Source organism: Hippocampus bargibanti, linkage group LG16 (assembly GCF_051943395.1).
Source record: "Hippocampus bargibanti isolate YZ-2025 linkage group LG16, ASM5194339v1, whole genome shotgun sequence".
Lineage (NCBI taxonomy): Eukaryota > Metazoa > Chordata > Actinopteri > Syngnathiformes > Syngnathidae > Hippocampus > Hippocampus bargibanti.
In genome coordinates this window covers 6,013,872-6,027,944 of record NC_142749.1, presented here as the reverse complement: position 1 = coordinate 6,027,944, position 14,073 = coordinate 6,013,872, and the positions used below count along the sequence as shown (strand labels likewise).

The 14,073-nt window shown below is 40.0% G+C and overlaps 1 protein-coding gene across 2 annotated transcripts in view; it reads right to left on the bottom strand.

Moving 5' to 3' along the window:
• Nucleotides 1-14,073, bottom strand: part of camkk1a (calcium/calmodulin dependent protein kinase kinase 1a) — a 35,465-nt gene that overhangs the window by 5,582 nt on the left and 15,810 nt on the right. Inside the window, exons 9-15 of one of the 2 annotated variants that reach the window (XM_089017811.1) lie at nt 13,835-14,034; nt 12,853-12,906; nt 12,551-12,624; nt 8,079-8,166; nt 6,054-6,182; nt 2,709-2,812; nt 1,811-1,858 (exon numbers count right to left, since the gene is read on the bottom strand). In XM_089017811.1, coding sequence (XP_088873937.1) covers nt 1,811-1,858; nt 2,709-2,812; nt 6,054-6,182; nt 8,079-8,166; nt 12,551-12,624; nt 12,853-12,906; nt 13,835-14,034 — 697 coding nt within the window. The remainder of the gene's footprint in view (nt 1-1,810; nt 1,859-2,708; nt 2,813-6,053; nt 6,183-8,078; nt 8,167-12,550; nt 12,625-12,852; nt 12,907-13,834; nt 14,035-14,073) is intronic. The other variant, XM_089017812.1, reaches the window with a different exon arrangement.

Here is a 14,073-nt window from a genome sequence, read left to right as displayed (position 1 = left end):
GGTCTCACAACTCTTGTCAGCAGCCAGTGACTCCACCTCCCGTGGAAGAAGTAGTGTGTAACTACAGCCTCTACTGTAGCGCCTTATAATGTGGTGTGCCTTATATTTGGAAACCTTTTACATATGTATATATTATATTTAGAAAACCTTTTTCATTAATTGAATGTGTGCCTTATCCACCGTAAAGTACGTCAATCAGGATGATACAAAATCACTCTGTATTGAGAATGTTGCAGGTGTTCAAATGAGACGGATGATTTTTCATTGTTAATCTAAATGTGTTAGCTACAATATCAAAAATGAGTCTTAAATTGCATTTCAATTCAAAGAGGGAAACTCATTTTATTATATGCATTTAAAATAATTTCATGGCCTTTGTTGGTTTCTTATATGAATATTGTATTTTAAGCTCTCATCATCAACAAATAAATACAACCCTGAAATAAGTCACTCTCTGGGTAAAGAGTTCATACATTTTTTTCATTTTGTATTAAATTACATGAAACAGATTTATTGAGCTACAACTATATTATTATTATTATTATTATTATTATTATTATTATTATTATTATTATTATTATTATGTATGTTCCTTTCGGGTTGAGTGAACGTCGCTGCTCACCCGCATAAAAACGTAACCTCCGACTGTAAAGTGTACTTGACAGTTTTGAAAGGCGCTTATGAATGAAGTGTTATTATTATTTATTATGATTATTATGATTATTATTATTATTATTATTATTACTACTACTACTACGATTATTAGTATCCTTATTATTATTATCATTATTATCATCATTATTATTATTATCATTATTATTATCGTAATTATTATCATCATTATTATTATCATTATTATTATTCAGTAGTATTATTATGAGTATTCATTTATTAAGTGTGGATTTAAGCATCATATGTTGAAAAAAAGCATGTTGATTATGTTGTGGGTCATTTTTACCCGTATGTAAAAATCCACAGAAAACAGCCAAATAATAGGTGACATCAGCAACAACTGCTTCTGAGATGTTATGTACTTGAAAAGAGAGACAACATATTTTCTATCCCATTGGGATAGTTTAGAACTGTTTTGAAGAAAGGAAAAGGAAAGGATATCCAGTGCTTTAGTCAACACAAAAATTGACCCCTTAACATAATATGAGGGTTAACCTCACTTTTATCAGACCGAATAAAATATGAGATGCTTTTCATGCTTCATAGATTGTGTGACACTCCGAGAGGTGTTCTCCTCAGACTTGTTGAATTGTATTGCATAATACTGTCAGTTTTTTTGTGTGACTGCTGTGATGTAGTCATGATTAAATTGGGGAGAAAAATTTAGAAATGCCCATGAGTACCGTCGTTGGCGCCATGGTGAAGTATAGCCACAATGACAAAACCACTGCTGAACTAATGATGCTTTGACATCATCATTAACCAATAAATATATAAATTCCAGCAAGATTAAACGACACAAAACGAAAGCTATTGGTAGGCTGGTTGGTTATTTTTCTTTTAGTATTCAGTAATTTACCTAGCATTCTATTTTTTCCCAAAATGGGCAACACTCATACATCAAATTGATTAAGGCATTTTCCATGAATCAGAAAGTACCTTCTGAGCTAAAATATAGATATATATTTATTGATTTGGCTAGAGTTCAGTATTTGTCGCTTCTTGCTGAATGCTGCGCAGCCCCGGTCACTTTTCTAAAAGCTGAAGGCACAATGCAGCTCTGATGCTGGATCCCTCCTTCATTCATTTGCAGGTGTACCTAATGATGTCTCTGGTGAGTATGTATAGCACGTGTTACCTGAGTGATGGGTGCAGTTTTAAAGTTGGCCGGAAAGGCCAAGAGTCCCTGCAGCAAAGTAGAGGAAAAGACGGAGATCCATTTGTGAACGAAAAACCTCAGTAGCTCAGAAGGGGGTAAAAAAATGGCAACTAGTGGAGGCAACCACTGATGCCCTCGCAATCATTGGGATTGGATTGGATTTGCCTTTATTCGTCTCGCAGTGGAGATGAATAATGAGTCAACTTGTCGGGGCTTTACTTAATTTCCTGAATTCGGACGATCATATTTCTCGCAGGGCATATTTCAATGCTCACCAACGTGTAATTAATTTCTTATTTGTCCCCTTTTTGTTGGATTTACATGGAATTTCCATCGGAATCGCTCCTTCCGTTTGCAGTTCATAAGGACGCATCCATTTATTTTCAGTATGTTTGTTTCTGTGTAAGCCATTCAAACGTGCAAATATTAACCAAGCTATAGTCAAAGCAGCTGCCACGGCATTTGTTCATTTTATGCACCTCCGCCGCAGCAATTTACTGCTGTTTTAAAAGCATCCTGGGATATGATGAAACATTACCCAATGGGATTTTTTATCACTGCGTTCACACCCCCCCTATCCAATCCTTTCTCTGTCCCCGACGTATGACACCAACATACAAAGAAACCCTTACAAAAGCCGGTGAGCTCCACGGCATACAAATATAGGATGAATTATGGCACTATGGTGACAAGACAAAGCAGCAGTTAGAGCTGCGGCAGTGATGCTAGCCCGTCTAACAGAAGAGAAAGAGGAGATTGACAGGGAGGGAAGTAGCAACAAGAGTCCCAGACCGCGAGCAATATTCAATATTGACCAACCATTGGAACTTTGTGCTCTTTCTTAACAAAATAGAATGAGTTTGAGGTCTGGACTTACATGAGCAGGCTGCTTGGTGCTGACATCGACCTTTCTTCCCTCCGACTCGGACACTCAAACGGATTACTGAAGGATCGTTTCCTCAACATGGCTTTGACCAAGATCTGAAATTCACAAACAGAATGACATTAAAACCTCACTACTGCTTTGGGTTTTTTTGCATTGCCGTGTTGGCTAAAGTGGGTGATTTAAGTTATGTATGTAGTTCAGGGCCTGATTTACCAAAGGTTTGCTTACTTAATTGCTCAGGCGGTGGTCGCTGATGAAATGACAGAACTCACCCACAAGATTGCATCTACCAAATAGGCAAAGTTGCTGTACAGTGAAACTAGATTAATATAGCAAGCACATTCCGGGGGTGTACTTAACTGGATTATAAACCACGATAAATGAGCGTTATCAAGCCTGATGCTAATTGAGGTGGCTGATTAAGCATCTTTATAAACCATGCCTGAGAGGCGACGCTGTGCCTAACGACGACTGCGTTATTGTGGCAAGGACGATGCACGGACACAATGAAAGACGATGCGAACAAAGAATCTATTTTGCTTCTGCAAGCATTTTGAAAGAAGAAAAAAAAAAACACTTCCAGTTTCTTCGCATGAAGCTTAACATCACATTTACTTACAGACACGTTACGGTATAATCCATTTGAGCGACTTCAAGCATGACGAAAAGCAGTGGCGGGCTGTGGATTTCATCGCTAGGCCTTCAGTAGTGCTATGTCTGAATCAATCTCCAGCTGCGAGCGTGGTGTGATTTACTACACGTCCACTAGAGCAGGGGTCCCCAACCCGGGCCGCGGACCGGTACCGGTCTGTGGGTCATTTGGTACGGGCCGCAAAGAAAGAATAAATAATTTACATAATTTCCGTTTTATTTATTATCTGAGTCCGAACCATGTTTTATTTTGAAAAATGAAAAGTCACCGCTTGCAGTGCATTTCCGTGACGAGGAATGGGTCGCAAAGCTCACTTATTTGTGCGACATATTCAAACTGCTCAATGAACTCAATCTGTCACTTCAGGGGAAAATGACAACTGTCTTCAAGTTGGCTGATAAAGTAGCTGCATTTAAAAACAAACTGGATTTGTGGGGACGGCGCGTGAAAATTTGACATGTTTCAAACATTGGCGGGGTTTTGGGAAGAGACTGAGCCCGAGCCTTGATTCCCCCAGCTGATGCACGAGCACCTGTCTTTGCTTTTAAAAGAGTTTGAGCGCTACTTCCCAGCCACAAAAGACCCACGAAATGACAAGGAATGGATCCGCAACCCATTTGCCAACAAACCAGGTGAATCCAGCATGCCTGTGAGAGAGGAAGAACAACTGCTGGAGTTCGCAAATGATGGCGGATTTAAAAGTATATTTGAGACAACAACTCTGCCGGTGTTCTGGATTAAAGTGATGGCTGAATACCCCGAGATCGCCACAACAGCACTGAAAACCCTGTTGCAGTTTCCGACATCTTATATGTGTGAAGCGGGGTTTTTTGCAGTGACAGCCACCAAAACAAAACTACGGAGTAGACTGGACAGAAGCAAGACACTTGGGGTGTCATTGTCTCCCATTATCCGTAGATGGGACCGTCTCGTTGCAGAGAAACAAGCTCAGGGCTCCCACTGATTCAGTTGTCGTGATTTTTTTTATTTTTCATGCACTTTGCACTTGTTTTTGTGGTGTATCTTATTTTGAAGGCACGTTTAAACATTACCATGGTGACCATTGACCGTTAAAAGGCAGAGACGATGTTACATATGTTGTTGTTGGTGCGATCTTACCAGGACTCTGCTAATAAAGTTGGCTAAAAATACACAATGGATTCACGTTTATTATCATATTTAAAAGAAAGAAAAAACAATTTCCATGCCTGTTGTATCATTTTATTTTGTTGTATTCATCCGCCGGTCTATGAAAATATTGTCTGACATTAAATCGGTCCGTGGCGCAAAAAAGGTTGGGGACTCCTGCACTAGAGGGTGCCGAAAAGCTTGTGACTTGAAGAAACGAAAGAAATATTGTCATTAAACTGTTCACATTTTTACTATGAACATGTGGAGTCATGATAGCTTCATAAAATTGCTATATTATTTCCTATTTTTTGATTGCTTCTGAGCTGTCCATTTGCTTCTGCAGCTCGCGACAGATACAGTGTGCTATCTCTGGCCAGTATGCTCTTAACACTCGTGGCTAGTGATACTACGATTGGCTAGCAAGTGACTAGCCAATCACAGTTCGTGAAAACGTTTACAGCGCCTACCAGCAGACCTTCAGTGACAACTCAAAATCTCATTGGTTAAAGCAACAGTTTCATGGACATGTATTTTTACGCTCCAGGGTCCGCAGAATTTATTGTGAAGGCGCTCAGATAAATTGATGACCTTGGTAACTAATGATGGCTGGTGTGATTGGTTAAATGCTTAAAGGACAACCAACGTCACTTTTTGTTGACGTCTTGCCTTTCTGGAGAATCAAAACAATGGCTTCAGATTCAGAGAATATGCTTTCTTGTTACTCGTCCAATTATGAATATGATTCAAATAGTTCTGAAGAGGAACTATTGTTTGCAATCGATTAAAGAATTTATTCCATGGCATTTTGAGGTATCTGGGGGTGGGAAATGTAGCACAAAAAGAGACAGAAAATGGCGACAAAGCTCCTGTAAGGAATTAATCAGCTGGTTTCCACAGGCTGATTAATTCCTGACCTGGAGCTTTGTCGCCCTCTTCTGCCTCTTTTTTGGTGCTACACGAAGTTTTCAGACCAGCCAAGTACAGCCAAATGCATTGACGCGATGGAAGGACTGCTACAATGTGTCCTTTTTTCGGTCAGAGGCGTTCCTTCAGTGACGTAACGTGAAGCCTCGTCACCAACTCAAACACAAGACTTCCGGAATATTCAGCGCGAGTCTTACAACGTAAAATATAGCGATATGCGGTGGAACCTTTGTAAAATACGCTCAGTAGAAGTCATTTGAAGCCATTTTACAAATTATGGAGACAACTTGTCCGGAGACGTCGCTTGTCCTTTAAATACGAAAACACATATCTGGAAGCTGCACAACAGGGGAAAAGCAATGAAAGGAAGCTGAAAGACAATTTGGAATTATTTAATCAGAATTCATAGACAATATATAATTAACATTAGTCTTTAATTTTGATATTTTTAGGCCAGGAGAGAAGGCCTTGCAGGCCCTGACGGTCCACCACTGATGAAAAGAGAGTGAAATATTTCCCGCACTATGAGGTGCACCTAAAAGTCATTTTTTTTCAAAAGCAGACACTGTACCTTACAATCTGGTGCGCTTTATTATCTGAACAAACGCGGTCCATTTAATTTGACTTACCACAGCAGAGAGGCTGGGAACATATTTGACTGAGTTTTTGATGTCCTCTTCCGTCACCTCCACCACAGAGCAGTGCTCCTCTTCCAGAGGCAGGGGGGCAGTTCCACCTTGAGTCACCCATTGGTCCACCTAAACACACGTATAGGGTTAACTTCAATAGGTGCAAACAATGCTGTGATCATTCAGCAAAAAATCAAAACGCTAACCAATTAAGTCATTAACAATAAGCGCTTGGTAAGCACCAATTGTATATGGCGTGATGTTGCTTAGTTCCATGTGAAAATTACACGACCGAATGAATAATGATTGAATGAAAGATAGCGTGGCATGTCAACCGAGCAAGGAACTCTTAAATTTCAATGAGAATGAGGATAAAATAAACAACTAAATAGATATATAACATATAGGAATCTCTTTCGGGCTTGTCTCTCAAGACCAGTAAGTCAAGTTAAGGTGGGACTTGCTGAAAAAAAAATATTGAATTCAGTCAAGGATTCGTCATCAATCAATTTCAAGTATTGTACTGTATTTTCCAAAGAAGTCACAGCCAAAAGCATTCCATTTTCTGAGCGTGCACCTGATAATAAGATGCATCATATATGGATCAATATTAGGGAGGCCCGGTAGTCGGGCCGCCCTAGTCACAGTGCAGAGGTCGCCGGTTCGCGTCCCGGTCCGGCCTCCCTGTGTGGAGTTTGCATGTTCTCCCCGGACCCGCGTGGGTTTTCTCCGGGTCCTCCGGTTTCCTCCCACACTCCAAAAACACGCATGGCAGGCAGATTGACACTCCAAATTGTCCCTAGGTGTGAGTGTGAGAGTGACTGTTGTATGTCTTTGTGTGCCCTGCGATTGGCTGGCAACCAATTCAGGGTGTCCCCCGCCTCGTGCCCGAAGACAGCTGAGATAGGCTCCAGCACCCCCCGCGACCCTAATGAGGAATAAGCGGTACGGAAAATGAGATGAGATGAGATGAGATGAGATATATGGATCAATATTCTCATTTCTTGGATGTGGTATTTTAAATGTTCCGTAAAACGCTTCGTAACAGCAGCGCTGGTAGTCAAATCTCAATCTTAGGAAAACAGAATTGTATTGTATTCCATTTAGCATAGCTCCAACTAGTGGATGCATAATTTTGTATTGTAGGTTCTGTCTTTTAATGTGATCCACCTTTGTCCATGAAAACTGTTTTAAAATATGCTATTCGTTGAAAGTGTGTGTTATTGTCCAAAGCATTTATTATGTGGGAAATTGTGTATTGTTTTTTAATTCAGATCCTTATTGTAAATGTAAGCTATCCTGGTGGCCGCCTGTTTAACATAACAAGCTAATAGTTTTGAGGTTTGGGGGTTTCAATCTTAGCATTGGTGTATCAGACAAAGTTCATGAAGATCATGTTAAGTAGTGTTAGCCGTAATGTACACAACATTGACAGGTGTCTTGGACTTTTCCTTATGCACTGCACAACATATATCAGCATGCCTTTTCCAAAAAGTGAACCCTGCAATCTGTAATATATAAATACTACGGCCTAACGTTTGCCTTTATTGATTAAGCTCAAGTTAAGTCTACACAGCCACTGAGTAGTTCCAAAACATCAAGCCCAAACAGGAATCGCATGTCCTTAACAACTGCAAAGAACCAATTAAAATCAATCCGTGTGTCAAGAGTGTGCAAAAAGACATGCATGCAACCTGGCAGCCAAATGACGTCTTGAGCTACAAAAACAAGCACAGCGGAGTCACTTGGGAAGAAGATTCAAGATGACTCATAGACACACAATTTAATTGTGTCAGGCAAAAGAACTAACCGGAGAAGGCAATGCCATCCTGTCGAGATTGGATATCCCGGCCTCTCATACACCAGTGCCCGATTGTGTCTTGTCCTCCATTGGGGGAGGTTCAATCATGTGCTAAAGCACGTTGAGTATATTGAAACAATTTAAGTGTGAGCGATGACAGCCAAGCATCAAGTGACGAACCCACGTGGAGTAAATTTCAGATTTTGTTTTCTCTCTCGTGTTACCTTGATCTCAGGGATGGTTGTTCTGGTGTCTGGGTTCTTGTCCAGCATTCGCAAGATGAGAGTCCGCAACTCTTCGTTGATTTTGGGTCTGAAGGGAAAACACAAAATAATGATGCTGTGGGCAACTTTTTGGGAGGGGAGACTTGATCACGAATTACCATGCTTCACTGAATGCCATAATACGCCATAAACGCCATGATAAGAGTGAAGCTAAGGGCTTATTCTATGTTATTGTAACCCCCTCTTTAAATTTTATATTCATGGCTTGAGGAGCTATTCAAACAAACTCTCTTCTGCACTAACGAGTGGGAGTCAATGAAGGTTGACAACAGATTTCTTGTTTGAGTAAGCCGAGTTCATAGGAGATAGGGAGAACCTTGAAGCTAGAATGTCTTTTGCCACGGGTTAATGAGGAACCTATGGAAAATGAATAGAAAGCAGACACTGAGACTCAACCTTGAATGCATTGCTTGAATGCACTGGACTGTTATTGTGATATGTGCAAAATATGATATTACCTCCGCATTCAAAAAAGTAGATCTTGAAGATTTCATTCGTGTCAAATAAACATCAGTTGAGACAGAATTATTCCCCGTTTTCTAATATCCAAGCCATGTTCAAACAGCACTTGGAATCGTTGATGACAATTTGATGGTTGTTAATCAAACAGTAAAATCATAACTACATACCTCATGTTTCTAATCAGTCCACCCAATCAGTCTTTTTTACTTTGATAATTAATTTTGGATGTGCTTGATGCTGCTCGGCCCTAAAGTAAAATCCACTGTTCATTTGGTGGAAGTGGTGAATTTTATCCAAATGTTTTTGACATGGAATTTGCTTTTAACGGAAGCCCAGTATCGAGTGGTAGGCACACTGACTTCACAGTGCAGAGGTCGTGAGTTTAAAACACGGACCGGCGTCCCTGTGTGGAGTTTGTATGTTGTCCCCGGGCCCGCGTGGGTTTTCTCCGGGTCCTCCGGTTTTCCTTCCACATTCCAAAAACATGCATGTTGATTGAACACCCCAAATTGTCCCTCGGTGTGAGTGAATGGTTGTTTTTATCTGTGTTTGGTTATTTTATTTGATCACATTTCATTTGCTTTTATGAGCTGCCATGCAAATTTAATTTGCTGCTGTGTAACACACACACACACACACACACACACACACACACACACACACACACACACACGCACGCACGCGCGCCACTTAAATGGCTGCATTATTTTTAGATTAATCAACAACACAAAAAGAAGACAAAATTTATAATCATTGAGAATATTGATGATTAGGTTTCTTCAATGGTCGTCTGTACTTCTTTGAAGGTATGCGATGTTTCAATCCTTATCCGAGAAGCTTCGTCAGCTAACAAACATTTGCTGGTAGCTCTGGCCCAATAGTTCGCTGACGAAGCTTCTCGGTTGAGGAGCAAAACGTCCGACACCTTCACAGAGGTCCAAATGACCGCTGAAGAAACATTTTAATCGATGAACCACTACTGTACGACTGAGAGCTTACACAGACATATCATTGAGAACATTGTTTTGTTTCCCAAAAACAGCCTTGATGAAAATTAACTAATTCACTGCCATTCCCGAATTTATTCAGGAATAGAAAATATGACATAGAGCGCCATTCCTGAATTTGTTCGGGTTTTGTTTTTTCTTGTTTGGGTGCTGATAAAGGCCTGGCCAGACCTCTCTAAGTTTTTCCCTTCCACAAGGGGGCCGCATTTCTCTATTTTCCATGTTAAGGCTTTGTTGCAGCTTCAGCTTTTGTTAAAGCGCTATATAAACCAAAATGTATGAATTGCATCATATTTTGCCCTCATTTCAAACTCATGTAACTCCAGATCCATATAACTTGGGAATTAACTCTTTCTTTCCTGATGAAAGCCGAACGTCTAATATTTCTTATGTTTCACTGAATGTTTATGTAGTCCTAAAACTCAATATTCTGTGGGTCCTTGAATTTGAGTGACAATGACACAAACCCTGGCACTGGAGTGGACACATTTTTACGCCTGTCTGGCAGTGAATTAGTACATTTTGGCCTTCCCCCCAAAAATTGGTAGAGGTTGGTTAAGGTTTGTTTTGTAGATTCTTGTCCAAATGCATTCAAATTTGAGAGCCAGTTGGTTAAAAAAAAGTGCACCCAAATAACTGACAGAAAGGTGGAAGGAACTTGTTGATGATTACAGGAAGTCACGGATTTCCCCCCCTCATTCTTTTTTTGCTGCCAGATATTAAGTTGTGGGTGCCAATCATGAAGTCGATTTTTAGAGTTGACAGTGTCATGATCAAAATTGGCTTCTTGACCTCTGCTTGTTTGTGTTTTGCCGATGCAAACAAATAACATGGATGAATTTTAAATAATTGGTAACATTTTGACTTGCCCTCTTCGAAAGATTATTTTTCTTATTTAATTTAATTATTATAGTATATTTGTTTAATCTACGGAGTTGTTGATGTCATCCCACACATTAACAGTGGGACCAGCTTTGTAAGGATGTACGTAAGTCTCAATTGTACATCATTACATAAGTAACATACATACATAACTTTACATAACATAATTTAAACAGGGGTGTGTAGACCTAACATCCAGTTCAAGTGAGGCAGCGTTAAGTACAGAGCTGAGAATTAAGAGAGTCATTTTAAATACAAACCCTGTTATCGCTCAGATGTTCACGGCACGCTTAACTGGCCACTGAATTAAACCAGCTGAAATAAATGGAAGCACGTAATGACCCATGGATGGTGCCATATTTACACTGCACAGCGACAGACTCTTAAGATGGAAAACGAAGATGGAACGAAGCTCTGAAAAACTGAGCTTGGTAATCATGTTTGATTAAAGCACAACCGACGTCACTTTTTTTGTTAATTGACATCAGAAAAACGTTTGATAGCATCTAAAATACCCAAAACACGCAGTATGATATTTTTATTCAAATGCAAAACACCAATAAAAATGACTTAAAGTGTCCTAAATCTGCAAAAAATTGAGCTGCGAATTGGGCATTTTGAGAAAGTCCCGCCCCCAGTTCGTGACGTCACACCAAGACGTCTTGCATTGCCTCAGAATAGAAACAATGGCTTCAGATTCGAAGAATATGCTTTCTTGTTACACCTCCAGTTATGAATATGATTCAAATAGTTCTGAAGAGGAAAGCATACATGTTTGCAATCGATTAAAGAATTTATTCCATGCCATTTTTAGGCAACATTGGGGAGAAACGATCACCAGAAGAGGCACAAAATGGCGACCTCCTGTGGCCACCTCCGTTTCCACAGGCTGATAAATTCCTTATATGGAGCTCGGACACCCTCTTCGGGCGGCTTTTGGATGACACACAAGGTTTTCAGACCAAATAATACAGCAAAATACATTGACATGATGGAAGGACTGCGACAATTTGTCTTTTTTTCGGCCAGGGTGCGTTCCTTTAGTGACGTCACGTACGGACTCGTCACCAACTCAAAAACAAGACTTCCTGAATATTCAGCGCGAGTCTTAAAACGTACAATATAGCTATATGCGGTGGAATCTTTTTAAAATACGCTCACTAGAAGTCATTTGAAGCCATTTTACAAATTATGGACAAAACTTGTCCGGAGACGTCGGTTGTCCTTTAAAATTAAATGTTATTTTTTTTAAATCTTTTAGGAAGGAAATAAACTCCCCCACTTTGCTACTAGTGGTAGTTAATGAGAATGAATATGATATTGTACTTCAGCTGCTTCACAAATCAGGCAGTCACATTTCTTGTTTTTACTAAACCCTCACATGGCGAGAAGCTGATTTGAATGTATAAATTTTGTAATGAGCTCGATTGGCCCGCGAGAAATGTAGCTGCCATTAAAAAAAAAAAATCAAGCCATTTCAGTCTTTCATTGTGGGGAACTGAGAAGTTGGTGAAAGCTAAGTTGACATTTTGTTCTTCACAAATGTTTTAGTGATGAGCTCAAATAAGTGTTGTTCACGTTCAGGCATACTTCAAACCAGCACTTATGATGGAATTTGATTTTTTTTTGTGAAAAGGACATTTGCATGTTGCTAAGCAATACGCAGGCTATTGTTGTCGTACTATAACAAACAAGTTAATGATGACAAATTTGACATCTCCATTAATTAGTATCTTGCGGCATTATCCCGATTGAAATGTTTCATTCAAAGTTACAGAGAAGACGTGTCTGTTGATTCAAGAGGTAAAAGGAAACAAAGGTTCATGTAATGCCATTCTGCCGATTGTCTCCGTGTGTCTTTTCTTTGCTTGTTTTGATCACATGAGGGTGACATTTAACGCATGCTGGCGCTGCAATGACATATTTGTGTCTGAGATGCAGACGGAATAAGAGGTAAATGCTTTCAAATATTGACCTGGGAACTGGATGTGTCTGGGCCTGTCTATTTTTTCATAGATTGGTGGTGTGTGGTGGTGCGGTGGGGGAGGGTGGGTAACTTACATTTCGGGGAAATCCACAGCTTTGGTCCTGATCTTATTGTGCAAAGCCAATATGTACTCGTCAATAAACGGGCACTACAGACAAGGCATTGGGAAACAATGGACAAACACAAGAGAGGTAGATTCAATTATTCCGTTGCGAGAGGAAAAATCGTAAAGAGATGTATGTGATAAGTTATTTGATACTAATTCAACTGAATGGCTGAGGGTGCGGAAGTATGAATTAACAATCACGTCGTCAAAACACTTTTCTTGAAATAAGTCAACCAAATGCTGAAACAAAGAGGAAAGAAGCAAACTTGCCTTTCCAAAGATGAAACAGAAGAGAGTGACTCCCATGGCCCAAACATCCAGCGCCTAAAAAACAAATATATAAATAAACCAACCAACAACCAAACAAACAATACATTGGGTGAGATGTTTAAAACTGTAAAAAATACACTGCAAAAAAACAGATTGAATAACAGGGAGTAATATAATCAAATGGATGCCAACAGTTTAAGTTAGTTCAAGCACCATATTTTCCAGTGAATAAGGCACACCCAAAAGCCTTGTTTTTCTTCAAAAGATGACCCTGTGCCTTATACGCCGGTGCGCCTTATATGTGAAGTAAAATTGAGCCACAATAGCTATTGCAACTACTGTCAGCAGCCACTGACTCCATTTCCCCCTATAGAAGAAGGAGTGCGTAAACCCAGCCTCTATTGCAGTACCTTACAATGTTGTGTGCTTTAAATTTGCAATACTACTATATTTATATATTATATTTGGAAAACATTTTTTTCTAAATTGAAAGTGCGCCTGATAGTCCGGTGCGCCTTACACATGGAAAAACACACCATTCATTGGGTGTGCGCCTTATACTCCGGTGCACCTTATACACCGGAAAATACGGTATCTTCTGTGTCTGTGTGTGCAATGACTGTGGAAGTGGGAGTTACTGACCAGGCACACAGAGGTCATTTTTTGGTTTCATTTGAATTCCTTTTTATAATCTTAGTGGTACATTTAGCTGGATTCCAATTTATTGTACTCTTGGTACTCATCAAAATCCCTCAAAAGGAAATTGAATGTACCCATTGTTGTACATGTTTGAATTTCAGAGCACAGAAATTTCTAACCAGCTCTGACTCTGATCCGAAATGAGAAATCTGAGACTGTACAATCCATCACCATGGCCATCGGTGTTAATCACTAGACTGTAGTGCGTGACTAACTTTCTCTAACAAAAGGGAAATGTGTCCAATATATAGGCATCCATCCATCCACCATGTAGCTAACTTACTTTTCCACTGAAGCTCTTCCTCTTGTCTGACAAGGTCTCTGGCGCCATGAACGCAGGAGTACCAGCCGTGCTGGACAGCAAAGCGTCTTTGCCCTCAAACTGGTTGCTCACTCCAAAATCTGCAATCTTAACATGGCCGTCATCACCCAGTAACAAATTAGAAGGCTTGATGTCCCGGTGTACAATTTTCTGGTAGTGCACTGTGAAGACAGGTTCATAATTAGTGCTTAAAACTACCG